Source organism: Atta colombica, unplaced genomic scaffold, assembly GCF_001594045.1.
Source record: "Atta colombica isolate Treedump-2 unplaced genomic scaffold, Acol1.0 scaffold27, whole genome shotgun sequence".
Taxonomy (NCBI): domain Eukaryota; kingdom Metazoa; phylum Arthropoda; class Insecta; order Hymenoptera; family Formicidae; genus Atta; species Atta colombica.
Genome location: NW_017259370.1, coordinates 3,890,628 through 3,911,331, shown reverse-complemented (window position 1 = coordinate 3,911,331; position 20,704 = coordinate 3,890,628). Strand labels below are relative to the sequence as shown.

At 28.1% G+C, this 20,704-nt stretch overlaps 3 protein-coding genes and 1 pseudogene across 4 annotated transcripts; 3 read left to right on the top strand and 1 right to left on the bottom strand.

The window, feature by feature from the left end:
* The first annotated feature begins 934 nt into the window (after nucleotides 1-934).
* On the top strand, nucleotides 935-6,559 carry LOC108689484 (odorant receptor 4-like). The gene is made up of 6 exons (XM_018196246.1): nucleotides 935-984; nucleotides 1,102-1,215; nucleotides 1,581-1,671; nucleotides 1,948-2,093; nucleotides 6,295-6,427; nucleotides 6,506-6,559. Exons 1-6 carry the CDS (start codon nucleotides 935-937, stop codon nucleotides 6,557-6,559), a joined length of 588 nt encoding a protein of 195 aa, XP_018051735.1.
* A 206-nt stretch (nucleotides 6,560-6,765) lies between these two features.
* On the top strand, nucleotides 6,766-12,440 carry LOC108689346 (annotated as a pseudogene).
* LOC108689445 lies at nucleotides 12,391-15,100 on the top strand. Of its 2 annotated transcripts, none has more exons than XM_018196204.1 (5): nucleotides 12,391-12,596; nucleotides 12,764-13,310; nucleotides 13,579-13,869; nucleotides 14,418-14,524; nucleotides 14,669-15,100. In XM_018196204.1, the coding sequence occupies exons 1-5, from the start codon at nucleotides 12,557-12,559 to the stop codon at nucleotides 14,827-14,829; spliced, it is 1,146 nt and encodes a 381-aa protein (XP_018051693.1). In that variant the 5' UTR covers nucleotides 12,391-12,556; the 3' UTR covers nucleotides 14,830-15,100. The 2 variants fall into 2 exon arrangements, with proteins under 2 accessions (XP_018051693.1, XP_018051692.1); XM_018196203.1 differs by having other exon boundaries at nucleotides 14,418-14,554.
* A 107-nt stretch (nucleotides 15,101-15,207) lies between these two features.
* On the bottom strand, nucleotides 15,208-15,987 carry LOC108689345 (nucleoside diphosphate kinase 6). Its single transcript, XM_018196077.1, has 3 exons — nucleotides 15,910-15,987; nucleotides 15,462-15,765; nucleotides 15,208-15,371 (listed from the first exon to the last, which is right to left on the bottom strand). The coding sequence occupies exons 1-3, from the start codon at nucleotides 15,985-15,987 to the stop codon at nucleotides 15,208-15,210; spliced, it is 546 nt and encodes a 181-aa protein (XP_018051566.1).
* Between the last annotated feature and the right edge of the window lie 4,717 nt (nucleotides 15,988-20,704).

Here is a 20,704-nt window from a genome sequence, read left to right as displayed (position 1 = left end):
ATATAATTCGTTTTGGATTAACACTCGAACTGTAAGTTAGATTTTTACTCATCCATTATAAATATATAGAATATTTCCCACATTTTACTGGAGAAAACAACATAAAATATTATTAATATAATAGATCAGGTATTTACTGGAGCAACTACAACATATCTATAATGAAATAAAAGATGAAAATGAAATTGCTATCATAGAAAAGTATGGACTGAACGCGAAATATTATACAATTAGAATTATACGTAAGATAAAATTTAATGATTTTCTTTATGTCGTGTTAATAAAAAATAGATTACAATATCATATAAAAATTAAATAATAGATCTTTACTGCTTTGTATATTAAACGTCGTATTTTTATCAAAATATAAAATATAATTAAAAAAATATATAATTACTTTGTTTTATTATTATTAAACAGACAAGTAAAAAATATTAAAGAAGCATAAGCATGCAATTTTTGTGCTAGAATATTCGACATTTAAAAGATAATTAAATATAAAATATACAAAAAAAATTGATTGATCTTCCAAACAATTTAAAATATTAATAATTTACATAAAAAATATTTTTCTGAAATATTATTACTTTCTCATCTATTTCTTTATTATTTTTTTATTATTTTAACATATTTCCAATCATTATATCAAAATGCGATATTTTGCATTATTATTCTTTTGCATACAGCAAAATATGACTACTTTTTTTAAATATGCTCAGAAATTACATTGTGCTGTGCATTAGCTATTATTTTTGTGCCAATGTGGCCATGCATTCTCGATATCGTTATGCCCATGAATGAATCTCGACCACATCCTCTAATTCCTATCATGACTGAATACTTTGTCAATCAAGAAAAGTATTTTTATCTAATTTTGCTACACATAGACGTAGCTACTTGTATAGGGGCAATTGCATATATAGCAACGGGAACGATGCTCATAGGATATCTCAAACACGCTTGTGGAATGTTTAAGATTGCCAGGTAAACAAAAGAACATATAAAATATCCAAATAGACATCTGTTTTATAAGTAGAATATTATTTCTCATCTAATAAATCTAGAAAGACTTTACAGGTATAGCAAAATTATTATTTATAGCTACCGTATTGAACAAGCAATGATGAACAAAATTTTAAAAAAAAACGTGAAAAATGAAATTACAATTTATAAGGCAATGATTCATGCTGTCGATATCCATCGTAAAGCTATGAAGTTAGTACTTACAAAAAAATACATGTAATACATAAATACATGTTATATATGTATATAAATTTATCAGTATTATTAAAATAAAATGTTTTAATAGCAGTAACAATAAGCTTTTATAATTACCTTTATAGTAATTATATGATACTATATCACTTTCTTTATCATAATTACAATAAATCATAATTACAATAATTATAATAATTATAATAAATTGCATAGATTAAATATATGTGTTTTGCAATATATATTGCAATAATAAGATAGCATTAAAAAACTAAATAATGATATTTAATAATATTTCAAAAAATGTTAAATTACAATATACTTTTAGTCTTCGATATATAATAGTAATACTTTTTTTTTTAAAGATATGCTGAATTTTTAATATCCAACTTTGAAGGATCCTTCTTGTTTTTAATCGCAGTTAGTGTATGTTGCTTGAGTTTAAACTTATTCCGAGTAAGTCTTATCATATCATCTTTGTATAACATATATTTTAGATAAATATAAATAATGTAATATTTCGTAATATTTTCATGAAAATAATTTAATAAAAATAAAAAATACATATATAATAATATAAAAGAAAGATTAAAAAGTAATTAAAAAGTTTAACATTTAAGAAAGAATTAAAACTTAATTCTAAAATTATTAAAAAAACAAGAAAAATACATATGTATTTTATTTTCTAATTTTCTTACAAATTATTTAAAACATTTAAGAATGATGTTTCAGATTTTTCAAAGTATAACATTTGGCAACAGCAAAGAAGAATTTTTATTACACTTTACGATTGTAGGTGTTATTCTTTTATACATGTTCTTAGCTAACTATGCTGGACAAGAAATCACGGATCACAATAATCATGTCTTTTCCACTGCGTAAGAAATTTTTTATACATGTATAGTATTCTTTCTACTATAGAATAACTTCGGCAAATAAGCCGCACTTACGGGATTTACGCAGCAAGTCAGAAAAAAAGAAAGAGTGAGGGGTAATTTTCCCGCAACTGCTCTGTTACATGCCTTTATGCTATATTAATATTGTGTTATAATTTCAGTTTCTTACTGTTAATATTAATGAAATTATTGTGATTTGAATCGATTTATCTTATAATATATAATAAGCGTCACTATAATAAGCGTCATCAACACATTACATGAAATATGTACCTCATGTAATAACATTTGTAATATATGTTGTGAAGATTGTAATTATTATTTGTTATTTCATATATATATTTATCATTCTTATTCCTTAATAAAACTTTGTAAACATAATTTATAAGTTATTGTGTTATTTTATGTCTCATTAATAAGCATTAAAAAGTAAAAGATTTTTCATGCATGAATATGTATACTCGTAAATATGTATAAATAACTACATAAATATGCATAAATATATATAATTACATATAAAATATGTCCATATATGTTCATATATTCCTCTTTCTTTTGAAAAATTACTTTTCTGTGTAATGGAAATAATAATAGTAACGTGAAAACATAAAAAGTAATTAAAGGAATAATTTTCTCATTGTTCGTTTTAGAAAAAAACATGTTTGGAAAAATGTAAAAAAAATTGTTCATACACAATTATGCATAATTTTATATATAATTATATATAATTATAAGTAATTATTTTACATTTCTTCAAACTTAATTTTTGTTTTAAACAAATAGTGTGAAAATTATTCTTTTAATTATTTTTAATATTCTGACATTACTATTATTATTTCTATTACACTAAAAAGTTTTATAAAAGAAATGGGAACATATGAACATATTTCATATACACAATATGTTTGAAAAGTTCCCGGACTTTCTTTTTTATGAGACAAATCGTCTTATCTAACGACCAATGTTAGAAATAGTTTCTGCAAAACATGTGCAAGTTATATTAATATCGATTGAATACTTGGCAAATGAGGACGTGTTTTGATTTATGTATTTAAGTGTGCCATTCAAGTTTTACGATGGAGCAACGAGTATGAATCAAGTTTTGTTTCAAACTTGGCAAAATTGCAACGGAAATTCAACGACATGATGAAAACAGTGTTCGAAGAGAATGTATCGTCATGCACAGTAACATTCGATTTAAACGTTTTAAGAAAGGTCGGTAGTCTCACTGGAGACGCGAGAAGTGGTCAACCGTCAACGGCTCGAAACGAATTGTGAAAGCTGTGCGTTCTTTACTAACCGAGGACCCTCGTCTGACACTTCGTGCGATATCTGAATAATTAAAAATCGATAAAAATACTGTTTCTACCATCATTCATGGGGATTGGAACCGTAGAAAAATTTGTGCGCTCTTTGTTCTACATTTTTTAATTCCATAACAGAAAGAAATGCGTGTGAATTGTTGTCGTGACTTTGTTAAAACGGCAGACAAGGATCCAGGTTTCACAAAAATTATCATTATGTGACAAGACATGGTGTTTCATGTTTACGATCTGTAAACAAAGAGACAGCCGTCTACATGGATAACTTTTAATGAAGCAAGACTAACGAAAGTTCGCCAACAAAAATAAAAAATGAAGACAATGTTCATCATTTCACATTTTTTAATTCTGCAGGATTGATTTATCATGAATTTGTGCCACCTGGCCAAATCATTAATTCGATATTTTATTTAGAGATTTTGAAATGCTTTCTGAAATGAATAAGACGTATATTTTATTTAATATCAGACAATATTTTATCGCCTCTGGGAATTGGATACTTCTTCACACGCGCCAGTTCATTCTGCCTTAATTGTCGCAGTTTTTGACCAAACGTCAGATCAGTGATAAATCACCCTCCGTATTCTCCCTATCTCGCAGAATTCTTTTTGTTCCCCAAAATAAAAAGACAGTTTTTGCCTTTAAAAAGACAATTTTTTGAGAATATACCAATCATTCAAGCGAACGTAACACGTAAGCTAAAGGCGGTTCCGAAAGAGAACTATTACAGTTTCCAATCTACTACATGGGCTGAAAAGTCCCGGGATTTTTCAATTCGTGGCGCCATTAGAAAATGAACATGATTCATTTCGTTTGAGAGGGTCATCAGTCACTAGTTTATGTATGAAGTTTCATGACATTTCATTCATTCGTTTATAAGCTACAGTCATTTAAGTGGCGTTACTTTCGCCTTCGTTCTACCATCACGATAACGCACCGTCACACACGTCCTTGAAAGCGATGGCCAAATTGGACCAATTACGATTCAAATTGGTTGCTCACCCACCGTATTCTCCAGACTTGGCCCCCAGCGACTATTATCTGTTCCCAAACCTCAAGCGGTGGTTCCAGGGAAAGAGAATCGCATCGAATGAGGAAGTCATCGCGGAAACCGAGGCGTATTTCGAAGGCTTGGACGTTTCGTACTACAGAAAGGGCATTGAAATGTTGGAAAATCGCTATACCAAGTGTATCGTCCTCGAAGGCAACTATGTTGAGGAATAAATATAACTTTGCCCAAAAACCGCTTGTTTTCATTAAAAATCCCATAAAATGGGACTTTTCAGCCCATGTAGTATACTATTATAATTTCCAATCGATAGTTTAGAATCCAAAATATTGAAAGAGGAGGAGATTATGTAGAAGCCTAAATAAAGGAAAAGATGAAACCTTAAATCTTTGATTTTATAACCTCAGTCCGGGAACTTTTCAGACATACTGTGTACAGTAATTCCGGTATATACGTCGAATCTATCAAAAACTTAATTTATTAAATATTATTTACTATGTTTCAAGTAAATAAACGATATCAGTAAAAACTTTGTTTACTATTATGAAATTATAATATTATTAAATTGTTTACTATTATGAAAAAAAAATTAGAAATCCGAAATATTTATATTTCGTATTAAAAAATGAACTTTTATAAATCCTTGCATTTTTGCCATATATCCCATGGGATATATAGCTACTCATAGAAGGAAGGAGGCTATATACGGTTCATGAAAAATTTACAAATAATATATAAATATATAAATAAGATATAAATAATATATAAATAAGACGTAAAATGATACAATAATAACTTATAAAATGCATTTATAAGTTTTATTAAGGAATAAGAATGATAAATATGTATACAAAATAATAAATAATTACAATCTTCCACATGTATTACAAATATTATGACATGAGGTACATATTTCATGTTTATTGCATTGAATTCAATCTGCGCACTTTGTATGCTTTGGGCATAAATCCCACCCGCTAAAAATATTGTATATCTCGAACAGGTGCGATATACAAGACAAATAAATAAATAAAAAATACAAGAGCAAAGTACTTGTATTTTGTTATACATGCTTTACTATCCTCTCATACACTCATGTGTTCACTACGAAATAACCACTAAGTTTTTTGCACGTGCTACAGTAATCATTTTATGTTGATTATAATTTATGATGGCGCTACTTAATATAGTGACAAATCTATTCAATTCACAATAATTTCATTAATATTAACAATAAGAAATTGAAATCATAATACAATACTAATATAACATAAAGGCATACAACAAAGTAGTCACGGGAAAATTACCCTCGCTCCTTCTATTTTTTCTGACTTCTGCGACTTATTTGCCGAAGTTACCCTATGATTATAAACATGTTTATGAATATTACATATTTATACATATTTATACATATTTATGCACGAAAAATTTTTTACTGGGTATTTGTTTGATTATTTGTAAATTTTTCATACGCTATACATACCCTCCTCCCTCCCCTATATATGGCTATGAGTAGTATCCCCCCCCCTTTGCAAAAATGCAAGAATTTTAAAAAGTTTTTTTTAATACGAAAAATAAGTATTTCAAATTTCTAATATTTTTTTCATAGTAGTAAACAGTATAAAATTTTTTATTGATATAGTTCATTCATCTTAAAAATAATAAATAATACTTCATTAAGTTTAATTAAGTTAATTAAGTTAAATTAAGTTTTTGTGGCGTATCGGAATTACCCTATGCAAAGTGTATGTATGCGTATGCGCATATGTACATTTATTAATTTTTTTACATATTATATATTTAAATTATTAATTATCTGTAGTTATATATTATATATTTATATTTTCCATAGGTATAACATCCGTTGGTATACAGCGCCGTTATCCATACAGAAACTAATATTATTTTTATTACAAAGGGGTAGCAAAACTTTCAGTTTAAACGTCGGCGGATTATTTCAAGCATCCTTAAAATGCTTCGCTTCGGTAAAAACATATTATATATTAGAATATATACAATGTAACACACGTATAAACAAAATAAAAGAAAGTATATTGTTGCAGTTAACAAGTACATCGATATCTTACTTCACTGTCATATATTCTACACAACAATGATGTGAAAATACATCATCTATGTAGTTAAATAGTATATAAAAATTAAATAGGTAAGTAAAGGCAAATGTCTGATTTTACTGTCTCTATTATTTGTTCAATAAAATAAAGAAAATATATTATATTTTTTCTTTAAATCGTAATGCTGCTTATATAACAGAGGAAATAATTAGTTAATTTACATACATGTAGAATAGATTGTATTCGACATGATATCAACTAATGATGAGGTATTTTTCGCATATAAACATAAGGCACACAAATAGAATTCAGAAAATAAATAAAAATATGTAATGAATAAATAAGAATGTTAATAAAAATCTATTTACTTTTTTCATATATGTATACAAAGCAATGAAATATCAAAGATTGCTGATTGAATAAATAACTCGAATAAATAATATTATATCTGGATATAATATTTGCGATGATATTATTAAATAAAGAAAAATATTATTAGAAATAAATGAATTCTAAGAAATGAATGAAATCACCAGATACCTAATAGATAGATAATGTTTTTGGTATATTATGGTCCAAATATATAATAAATATTTCATTCTTTGTTTTTTAAGCAAAGTTAGTATTATATTATATAATTAGAAATTGTTGTATACTTTATTGGTGATATTTTCAGTAGTTGATATGTTAACATCTCAAATCAACGGTCAGTTATTTTCAACGAACAAACATATCCAACGAGAGCACGAAATAAAATGAAGCATAATAAAAGTACAGGTAAAAGAAAAAGTGACTGTGCTTACGCGAACTTCGATTTCAAAATCTAAAAGATTTTTCTGTGAGAAATAAACATCCATTAAATTTTCTTCAACGTCAAATTAATCGCTTAATCACTAACCTCTTCCCGAGCGAATATATTAAATTGTATGCAGTCTATTTATAATTTCATTTGCTACACACTTTATGCACTTTATGCATTTTGTAATAAGTTATACAATTAAAATTTAGATAACATTAAAATTTAGATGAACAGAAAGAAATTTAATCGATTGAAAAAAAAAATGTGCAGAACTTTCCGGCATTTCACAATTAGATGCATATTGATTTAACGAGAGATGAAACATTCAGCACTTTAGTCTAAACCGAATTCTTCTGCTTATGGATTGACTTATAAACAATCAAAATTCGTTTTATTTCAGCAGCTCTTATTTTTTGATATTCTAACGAGCTTTGTACTTCTGATATGTTAATACTTTTAATTGTATTATATTAAACAAACTGTGCTTAGCATATTTAACATTTTTTTATTAAATATATGATTATATTATATATTATATTTATAATATATATTATATATTACATTTGATTGTAAAAGATATAGTAAAAGATATAGTAAAAGATACAAATAATTATATTAAAAAATTTGATTTTTTATAATTATAATTATTTTTATTGATATATTAATATATCATAATATATTTAAAAATATCTTATTTTAATTTCTTTCTATCTTATTTTTAAAATTCTTTTTAATGCAACTTATTTATTGTTCATTATAGCTTATAAAATTTTTTATTGTAGAATGCACATCCGATTTTGTTATTACAATATTCTCTTTCATATTATTTTACGTTGTATTTATAATTAAATACAATTCATTTTGGAATAATAGTCAAACCGTAAGTTAGATTTTTATTGCATGCGTTTAAATAGACAATCCGCTACAAATGAATACCTTTTCTATATACAGAATGTCTGGATAATCGCCAAATATTTCATGGGCAGGTAGAGCGGACTAAAGTACCGAGTCGAAAAGTCCTCTACCATTTTGTAAATTTCCCCAATAGTTAACGAGATATTAATCCTTAAAGATAGCCGAATACTACTGTAAAGTGTATACGCCTACTGATCGTTTGGCCGTAGGGAGCAGGGATAACCTGGCAAGCGCGCTGTCCGAGCTATGGTGGCTTGCGGTGGAGTGCACGGCGCGCGGCGCTTGCCAGCCAATCCCCAACTCCCAAGATCCCCGCCAAGATCGGTAGGCGTATACACTTCGCAAGTATTTGGCTATTTTCAAGGATTAATATCTCGTTAACTATTGGGGAAACTTACAAAATAGTAGAGGACTTTTCGATTCAGTTTAGTCCGCCCGCTCTACCTGCCCATGAAATATTTGGCGATTATTTCCAGACACTCTGTATATAATTTTTTTCAAACAACCATTTTTCCATTTCACAACGAGAAACATTGTAAATAAAATACTATTGACATAATAGATAAGAAATTTATTAGACTTAAGCATGTTTATAATGAGCTAAATGACAAAAATGAAAAAATATGGTCGCAACGCAGAATTTTCGTTATACAGCAAAAATTATATGTAAGAGAGCTATCGATTTTCATCAAATATTATAAAAAAATTTATTTAAATTAGTAGCAAAGATTAATAAATAATTATTATACTAATTTATATAAAAATATATCCTTATTTCATTTTATCAAAATAGAACATTTAAAAAAATAATTGAAAATAGATATATAAATATATAATTATACTTCCTTAAAAACGTATTTTATTTATCAAAATTAGAAAAAAATTAATGAACAAAAAACTTAAGATAACTATACAATTATTTTCCTGCAAAAATATCTTGCAGCACAAACTTAGTAAATTTGAAATGTATAGCAAATCGATACTTAAAAAACCAATTAATCATATGAATACTTTTTTCTTTAATGATCACAATTGTTGCTTTATCTGTTGCTATTTTTATGTTAATGTGGCTATGCATTTTCTTCATTATTAAACCCAAGAATGAGTCTCGATCACATCACTTGAAATTGATGATAAAATATTTTATCGATCAAGAAAAATATTTCTATTTATCTTTAATACACATGAATGTAGTTTTTTGTATAGGAGCAACTGCAATGATAGCAATAGGAACGATGGATATCTCATAGGATATCTTAAATATACTTGCAGTATGTTTGAAATTGCTAGGTAAGAAAATAAATATATGAATACAAAAACTAATGTTTGGAAATAAAATTATATTGATATATCAAATAAATTTAAGAAAATTATAATTTTAATAAACATATATTATGCACAATTATTGATTGAGCGAGCAATGACAATTAATAATTTACAAAAAAAATTCGAGAAAAAGACTACGATTTATAAAGAGATAATTTATGTCATGGACGTACATCGTAAAGTAATAAAGTTGGTATTTATTTGATAATGATAAGATTTCAACACAAATAATTGGTGCGCAATTTGCATCAATTTGAAAATGTATAAATTCATGCAAAAATATTATTAGACACTAATTCATTTATTTATATTATTCTGAACATATTAATTTTCATTTATTGTTTATTTGATAATGCCCACATACACGCACAATAATATGTAACAATATTTTCTTATATTTGAAGGTTGTGAAATCTTTCATATCTTGTTTTGAGGGATCCTTCTTCTCGTTAAGCGGTTGGCGTGCTTAACTCAAGTCTCTGTCAAGTGAGTTTTTGCTCATTCTTGGATCTACGTAAATAATAATATATTATAATATTCGGATTCAATATCAACTAATTTGTAAAAACCGAATTTACATGATATTTTTATATAAACCTAATTACTCGGCCGACTTTTATTGCATGTAATTAAAAAAATTATTATACGACATTTTCTTATTAGCATCTTGTCAACTACACTTTAAATTTCTTGCAATGAAATCTCATTCCAAGAAAGTGAAAATACAATCACCCTTGAAAAAAAATGAAAATATTTCACTTCTTGAAAAAAAAGTTACAATTTTCATTCCTTTTAAAATGAATTTTCCTTTTAAAGGAATAAAATCTCACTTTACAAAATGTAAGATATGTTTTATCATGAATGATTTATCATGATTGAAATGAAAATTCACTCTAAAAAAAAGTAAAAATTGTCACTCTTTTTCAAGAAATAAAGGGTGATTGTTTTCACTTTCTTGGAGTGAGATTTCACTGCCCATCAGAAATTTAGAATGTAATTTACATTAGAATGTTACTAAAACAAATGTGTATTGATATTTCATTGCTATTTTAGATTTTTTTTATTATAGACTATATAAGTTGTAAACGACAAGGAAGAAACCATATTGCACTTCATAATTGTAATTATCACTCTTTTATACATGTTTTTAGCGAACTATGCTGGACAAGAAATTACGGATCATAATAATCACATATTTTTATCACCGCGTAAGAAACAGTTTAATATGTAATAATTGTTGCTAGTAAAAAGAAATATATCTTTTCTACATTTCTCGAGTTATCCATTAATTATCCGATCATTTGTTCATAATGTTCATTGATATATAGCACCATTACACATACAGAAAATGATATTATTTCTATTACAAATAGACAATAAAGCTTTCGACCTGCGTATCGGCGGATTATTTGTAGCATCTCTAAATTGCTTTGCATCAGTAAGAAATGTATTAGCTATTATAAAATATATAAAATATATCATGTGAGATATGTAACATATAAAACAAAGTATAATTCACATTACAGCTAATAAGTGCAGCGATATCTTACTGTTCAATATTCCACACGACAATAAAAATGTACAATATAATATTATATTAAAATTAAATAGATAAGTAAAAATAAATGCCCGAATTTATCGCATTTTAATTGTTTAATAAATAAGATTATGTAACGCTTTTGTTTCTTTTCAAATCACTGTAATATTGTAAACACAAAAAAAGACAGTTAACTTTTGGGTATTAGAATCAATTATATTTCATCAAAAGTTGCTTTATAAAATTATTCATAATCAATTATATTTCATAAAAAGTTACTTTATAAAATTATACATATTATTTATAGATATTATTCATTTTAATTAAAATATTAAAACTGCAAAATAATATTATTAATGTAATTCTATTCATACATATGAATATTAATTATTGTAATTCTATTTATACATATGGATATATTTTGCAGTTTTTTTATGCAAGATAAATAACACATATAATAATAGCATTAATTCTATCTACCTACTCATTCAGTCTATAGTATTATTATGATGTCAATCTCGTCCGTAAAATTTAAATTAAAAATACCTAATAAATAGTACAACATTTGTCACCCATATAAAAAGATCAATAAATATTATTACTTATTGTAATCCTTTTTTTTTAATACTTACATTTGTAAATAATAAAAGTGCGAAAAATACTAAAAACTTGTTCATTTTTTATTTATTTCTAGAAATAAACTATTCTTTGAGAAAATCGCAGATTAAAGTTCTTAAATTTTATTTAATATGTGACAAAAGTATATCTAAATAGATATTAAAATTATAATATTTTTAAACAGTTTTATTTTCTTAAAATAAAATAAAAAGTTATCTTTATAGTTTATTTAAAATTTTATATACCATTTATTATTAGAATAACTTTCCTGTAGATGTTTTCATTATTAAATTATTTTTAATCAGTTTTATTACACTTTAATTCAATTTTAAAAAATTCATATCAAATTGTACCAGTTGTCGGTATTACTGTTATTATTATGTACTACGTATATTGTACTATTGTTATCGTCGTATTGTTATAATAATTACAATAATTGCATTTTTTTATTATACAAAATCTCGTATAAAAATAATATGTATTGATGATTTAAGTTTAAGTAAAAAGAAAAAAATAAAATTTACAAAGTAAAAAATTAGCTGAAAAGTAGACATCCCTCCATAACCATCCGTCGATAAAAATATTTCCTGACCGACCTACAATAAATTGTTTTACGCTTGATGTTGGCAATACTATATTTTGACAGATTAGGGGTTATACGCAGCTATCATCCGATACGTAAACAAAATTGTTTATGTGGTAACGGCCGGAAAACGACGTATGCGTAAAACGAAAATTATGCGGTAAAGAGACATCAATTGTATGTTTTGAAACCGGTGCCTTTTTCCGAAATGTAAATTATAAATGTAGCAGAGTGATAATATACCGTTCTTGTTTCAAGAAAATGAAAGTAACAACATTGAAGGGCATTTTTCCAGACCCTAGTAAGTAATATATCTTTAATCCAACGATTGTTTAGAAGCTCGAAAGAATAGATTTTATCTCATAATATACGAATAAAATGTTTGAAATAGAAAGAAATAATTGAATAAATTTGGGTGCACACGAGAAATAATTAATAATGTTGAATTTTTTGTTTGTTGAATATTAGAACCAGTGAGAAGGAAGAATTTTATTCAAGAAAATGTAAAAAACCTGCGACGAATGGAACAATGCTTCCAAGCGAATAAAGAGCTGGAAGAATTAGAAAAGTTACAATTACACAAGCATCAAAGGAGTACAGACAAGTACCAGAATGTATCTGCAAAGGTGATCACTACCTTCCGAGACAAGAAGAAAAATGAGAACTATTTTAATGTTGAGGGAGTGTCAAATGACAAAGTGGAAATTGATGAACAAGCTCAGAATAGGATCAATGTATTTGAGTATGATAAAAAGGATGCTGTTTCTACCAAAAAGATTATTGGACCAGGAATGAATAATAATGTGTCGAGCAAACAAAAGAGAACTGGTAAACATAACAGTCAGCAGAGATTGCAACCAAAGGTTTCATCTGAATCAAATGTATTGCATAAATCTGACAGTGCAAATGGTTTAGAATGTTTGGATGCACAAAGCACTGTTAAGTACAGAAGTCAGGGAATTCAGACTTTAGATATAGATCAATTGGAAAGTATATACTCTGAAGGTATTATTCGGTAAGTGTATTTGAAACCTATTATATAAAGTTCAATTCTAAATTGATAATAATATTAGATTAGAATAGAATTAAAGAAAGATCTTGGAAACATATATATTATAATTTTCAATACATTTAATTCATTTTATCTGTAATTGATATTTACTTTAAATAATTTTTAATTGATTAATTTTCTAATTTAATTACTAATTTATTAATAAAAGAATTAATAATGTTAGCAAGCGAGATTTTATCTACAGATCGTTTTTTTAATTTTTTTTCAATAGATATCCATCAAAGAAGGTTACAAAGCACAAAATAGCAAACAATGGTGATTTAAATAAACAAGAAGAGAAAAATTTGAGGAAACAATCTGATTCACCTGCAGACAGAGGTGATATGCATAATTCGGAAAATTTACAGAAAACTGACTTACAAAATTCCATGTCGCCGGCATCTAAAGAGGAAGTCAATTTTATCAAATTAAATAAAGAACGTACCTCTGTTGCCAATAAACTGATAACACAACTTAACAATGGTGTACCACCTCCGAATTATCGCAAGGGAGTTTTGCCTAAGTAGGATATTGCGACTATTTTTCTTCTCTAATTTTCCTTGATGTTATATTAAGCTTGTATTTAATTTAGATCCTCACACTGTAAATTTCATTTTATCTTTCTTTTGCATAAAGAGCAATAAAGATATAATGACAGCGTCTAAATAAAATACAGCCTAATTTCTTTCTTTGTATTATTTTTTCTATTCAATTTTTTTACATTGTAGTATACATTTTCTTAAAATATTTTACTTAGATATACTATGAAACTAAAAAAAAATCTCTCTTCTTATATTGTTCTTATATTATTCTTATATTAGATTTTCTTATACTAGGTGTAGTAAAAAAATTCCATTATTTTTCCATTCAATTTCATGCAAAAATAATGGATTTCTTTTTATTACATCTAATATATTATATATAGATGCGATTATAAGAAAAATAAAATGTAGGAAATATACAATGCGATGTACTAATAATAGAAAATTATATAATTGATTATGATGTAAATATTAAATCAGAAAATGAAATTAACTTATTTTTCTTTTTTCCAATAATTTTTTTAAATAGATATCTTCGAGATAGAAAGGAAGCACAAGAAAAGGAACAAAAGGCTAAAGCAAAAACACTGCATTCTGATTGTCCGGAGGGTCACGTGCCTTTACCTGATCATGAACGTAAGGAGACGTTACGATTATTAAAAAAAAGTGTGTATCTGTGGTATAATAAAATTTATACAATAATCATAAATTATTTGCTTCAAATGTTAATATTTAATTATTATATATTCAAATTCACTGAATTATGTTTTTGGAATGCAGATTATCAGGAGTACGTCAATGAATTAAATATGATGCCTATAAAAACGGATACTCTTAGAGCACAAAGACGCAAGATGGAAATAGAGAAGCAATTGAATAAACTGGAAGAGGGGATCAAAGTATTTTCGCGTCCAAAAGTTTACGTGAAGATAAATGCATAATCACGTTGTTTTGATTAAAATGCAATGTGTATGTAGAAATGTTGAGTATGCGTCCATGTCTTAATCCAAAATATCGTATATTTCTCGTCTAACTCATCTAACTGAACTAGTCAATTTTACACACGCGCGCGCGTGCACGCACACACGCATACACACACACACACACACACACACACACACACACGAAAGATTGACTAGCTCGATCAATTGACGTCTAGCATTAAAAAAATTCTACAAACCCAGAAAAAAATACAATAAATACTATTTTCATACAAGCACAGTTTGAATTTTGCTAGCAATTGTGTAGATAGGAATATATCATTTATTAAAAATAATAAATAATAAATATTTTATTTAATATGTTAATGTTGTACATCATTATTTTGTGTCTTGTTCAGTCTTGTCAATGGTGTGCACAAAGGACATTGGATCGAAATGTAATTTTCCCAAGTTATAAAATATTTCCTCACTGCTGTACCACTTGTTTATGTTAAAGTCTTTAAAGAATATCATTATTTCTCTTTTTGCGGATTCAGTCGAATCTAAAGTGAATAGCATTAGTGTCTCTTTTTTATCAATACAATTTTTTATTAATGCATTCCATTGAAATGTGCGATATTATGACTGATTACCAGATCCGTGCGTGGCATTTCTAGTATCCGAGAGACCAAACATCCCTCTGATAGTATCTTGTGCATTATATTGCGCTTGATAAACTTTTGTAGGACCCATCAGCTGACGCCACTTTGCGATAGCGTCGTGATGCGCCAGAATGTAAATGTCTGATGGACCGCTGCACATGAAAGTTAAGAGACGATTGTAGAAGAATTTATCCTTGTGCTCCTTGTAAAATAATTCGGCTTCCTCGTAAGATATCGTCGTTCTGCGCGATCTGACAACTTTGAAATTATTGTCAATTATTAAATCGCGAATTTTCTGAAAAATCAGTACGAACTTTAGTCATTAAATTTTCCAAATTTCATTCCCTCGACGTTACTCGCGGAATTGTATTGTTCCTTCAGTTATCCTTCGAAGCCTAACCTGCATTCTCACTCAGTGAAAGTGAGGTTAGATTTATACCTGAAGAACGAACGGGGATTTAACGACGTGCGGCTTGAGTATCGCCAGTGTCAACTGGAGATAATTTGTTGACTGCATATCAACATCCTCTGACTCATCTACGAATTAAAGAAGCTATATGGCATCGACAATTACCGCTCGTGCGTCAGATATGAAAACGCAAACATCACCACGTGTATCTCACTGTTTCACCGGTTTCATGGCTTCGCGCGTCGCGCTCATTCATATTCATAATCGGAGCGCAGATGTCCGATTGTCTGACTGTAGTGATGACTTCTACTACTAATTTTCACACAAATATCGATCTTCTTTTATAATATTCATATTTATACGAGCTAATATTTATACATTTTTTTGATATTGTACTAATAAAAATGGTAGATTTCTTTTGCAATACAGCATATTTATTAATTCATTTTATTCAGTTCACTTATTAAAAAATAGGGCTTCAGCTCTTTCATTGATTCTCGATTGTCACTGATAATTTGTATTGTAGATCGAATCATTTATTGCCGTATATCGTCCCATACTATTAATTTTTTTTATAACTCAGAAAGAACATAAAATCATAATAAGATCGAGTTGATACTAATTAAGTAGAAATCATTTTAGGAAAAATTATAATGATATCAATCGTACACTTTTGATGATTTTATGCGAAGTTAAGAATTTTAAATTTTGATTTTTTAGTTGAAAAATCATTTAAAAATTTTGATTTTATCATGTGAAGAATTCATCACAAAATCATTATCAAAAGTGTAAGCGAATGACATCATTCTAATTGTTTTTAAAATGACTTCTATTTGATCTTATTATGATTTTGTGTTCTTCCTAGGAACTCAAATATCATACAATACATATTAATTCTCCGCAATTGACGATTTATTGAACTCTTATTCAAAATTCTATTCTTTTTGTTGCATCTGTATATTTGAATTATTGTTACTAAAATAAACTTAGTATTCATTTTTTTTAGAGTCATTTCAATTTCTTGAAATTAATTAGTGTCTTTTAGTCAACATAAATTAATAAATAAGCCGCATCGAGCCAACGTTAATAATTATATTTATCAGATTTTGACGTCAACTTTATGTGCTCTAAATGATTGTGTAGTTTGTCAAGTCTTTCTTATTATTAATTAGATCAATTGTAAATTTTCAGTTGCGCGAAGCAAAAGTTCAGATAAAACATTGAACTATAATGAAAACGTGGATTATAAATCTATTTATGACTATTTGATAGCTTTGTGATAGCTTTGCGTATCATCATACTTAGACATCGTTAATTCGATGAAGACACTGAGACGACTGCAAGTACACGGATACGCGAATACGTACATTTGAGTGCGCTCGCGCAAGTAAAACGAAGTAAAGCGAAAAGAAGCGAGAGATCATAAAGTAAGTAGAATGGGAAACAATACGCGATGCCATCGAGTTGCCAGTAGAAGCCAGCCAGCTACTATTCCCTTTTCCCCGGTCTTCTCGCACCCCCTGCAACCCTTCAACCCGTCAGACATATCCGCAATGGTCGATTCTGCCTCCTTTACTCTCCTGTTGCTCATCCCGTTGTTATATGCTTCTCCGCCCCGCTTGCGTCTTCCTGTCTCTTTCTCTCCTTTCCGTTCACTGGTATCCTCGGTGATACCAGGAGAGAGCCATTCGAAGTACAATGGCTGACTATAAATTACCCCTGGAAACGCTAGCATTAGACCCTGCCGGATTCACCCTTTATACAAAGCCGCCGCTTGCGAGAGAGAGAGAAGCTTAATTGAGCGACCTCAATATAGAAATCGCGATACGAATCACAGACTATTCGAGTCGTGTTCTCGAGAGTATTCGTATTTCATTTGAGACTAGTGTCAGTGTCACTCTCTCCTCTCTCCAGCCAATTTCTTTTTCAAACAATTTGAATATAACGTACTTAATCGTGGAAAATCGCTTGGTTAGAAGAAAATGAATGCACGTCATAAAAATTCAATTGAGTTTGTAAATTACAAGCTTTTGTATCAATGTATGGTTTATTATTAATGTCAGAAAAGGAAAAATATCGTTCCAGAAAAGATGTAATAAAAAATTATATATCTTGTTACAGAAATAATTAAATTATGATATGTAGAATATTTCATAACAAAAATTATTAACGATTTTATTAATCAATGATAAAGCTACGATTTTTTTTTATGTAAGTATTTCATAAAATTAGATAGAAATTTCTATTACATTTTCTTCTGAATCTTTTATTTGATGCTTATTCTCTTTTCCGATCTTCATGGAATTTTTCAGTTTTATTCTACATATAATTCAATTAGGTTTTACGAACTTTAAAATGAAAATAATAAAAGGAGAAAACTTGGGATCGAGTCTTTCTCGGTGAATTCCCACAATTTGATTCTTTTTATTTTGCAATACGGGTGCTATTGTGTTCTATCCATCGGAAAAAATCTCGCGCCTTTCGGATTGATTTATTGCAACTAATTCTTGCCTGAATGGTAATCGCGTATTGCGCCCACTCCGTGGTTGGTCGTTAAATTCACGTGCACATGTGCGCGTATTTAACACACACAGACAGCGAATGTAACGAGAACGACTGAGCGAGTGACAAATTACGAATAAAATATTGATTCGCCCGCTGCACCGCCGGTTTGTCAGCGCGAGCGTTACGCCGAATTAATGTACCAGCGTATATAATTGCACTACCGTTCGTATTAATTACCCGTTCGTAAGCTGCGTCAATCTCGAATTGCAGTAACAGTGATCGTACCTCGATTATTCTAACAAACTATATTCGCGAGAGCAATCCTCGATCGTTATATCTTTTTTTCCTCAAAAAGCATATCGATTCCATTAAAATTGACTGTTTACCAGCAAATATCAAACATGCAGTAAGACGATGGTTTTTGAAGGCAATTATTTAGTAAAACTTTAATCATGCCATTCGTATAATATCTTTATTTTTCAATAATTTAATTTATTAATTTTTAAGTTTCAGTATTTTAAAATGCTTATTTTGTTTAATATATTTACAATAACATGTAATATAAGAAAACATTATGTCGAGATCTTTTCTTTGACATTTTTTAAATCTTTTTTGAAAATTTTGATGGAAAGAATAAATTTTATTAAATTTCTAAAAAACGAAAATAAAATGTCACACAATTTAAAAATTATTTTTAAATCCTATAGAAAGAAGAAAAAGATTCACATTTAAAATAACCGTTCCAATATAAATCTTACAATTAGATGCAAATTTGCAAATGGAATCTGAAAAGAGCCCTGCAAATAAATCGTTCATTACGTTATCGCTGCGGTTATCGCTGATGTTCGACGATATATCGCCAGATTATCCAGCTCGTTGAACGTCCAGCTATGGTGGCAAATGGACAATTCATTGAATAAAAAAATACAAATGAGATAACAGAAAATTTCAAATCGAATTCCGGTGGAAGTTTTACGAACGGATTGTCTGTAAAAACGACGAATCGTGTTTCGTGTTTTCCCAACCCCTTTCTCTTGCCTAGACCATTCTGGGCCGCTTCAGTATCTTCTCTTTCTCTCTTTCTTTTCAATTTTCTTTCTCTTGTCGACTCCTTTTCTGCGGTAACACAATGACAACAAACGACTTCTTTTGACCCTTCGGAAAAACAGCTTTAATCGCCTCTATGCTGCGCGGTTTGGCGCTTGTTACCGAAAAGTGGGACTTTTCGAAGGAAAAAAACGAAGAGCGTGACAGAATAAAACGCAAGGAATGTCAGACGAGTCGAAATGAATACAGGAGAAAATATGATATCGAAATATAAATGCTCTTGAAGAAAAAGAAAGATATAAGTGATAACAGTAAAAAAACTATGTAAAGCCTAGATAGTTTATAGTTTAAATAGATCTGTAAGGAATTCATTTCATGTAAATTGCACTTCTCTTAATTTTAAATACTATCTAGATCTTTAGAAATATTTTTTTTACTCCTTTCAATAAAAATATTCGAAGAATCATAGACTTCGTTTTTACATTAAATATGCACACAAATATTTATTACGTTGAAGAAAGTGTTCGAAAAGTCAAAAGTTAAAAGGAAGATCTCCTTAAGGAAGTTTATTCGCTGAAGACGAATCTCCTCCAACTTTAGCTGCAAACTTTCGCCGGAATGTTTTCTCGCAGCTGCGAGGAATCGTTCTCGAAGCGTTTTTGAATAGTTCAGCGAATTACTGGCAATCAGGAAATTATTTTTTATTGAAACTTCGAATGCGCACCGAAGCATACATAATTTTAAAAATACATAATATAACTATATAAAATAATAAAAAAACTTATCAGAAGATTAATATAATTCAGAAAACAATAAAATCACATAAATATAATTTTATAATACAAAAATCGTACACGTATTTCAATATTATATGTATGTATAGATATATATATATATATAAAACTTTGCACATGATGTAAGTAAGAAATTCTTATTTATAATAATGGTTAATATAATGAGAATCAAAAAGGAATATCTCATATTAATATCATATTATTCATTTATTAATATAAAATTATTATCTTTTCAGAAAAAGAATAAGGTATCATGTAGAGCATATTAATGAATCTGTTATAAGCCGCTATTGTTTATTATATTATCGTAGTTATTAATAATATTAAAATTTCAGATTTATTTAAATCTCTTCAAAGTCCAATAAAAATATGTGAGATTAGCAATATAACTAGTAAAATTACAAACGGGTTGAGAGAGAGAAAACGTTTAAAAAAAGAAGCTTCTAATTTTTTTTAACAAGAATATATCGTTATTTTTT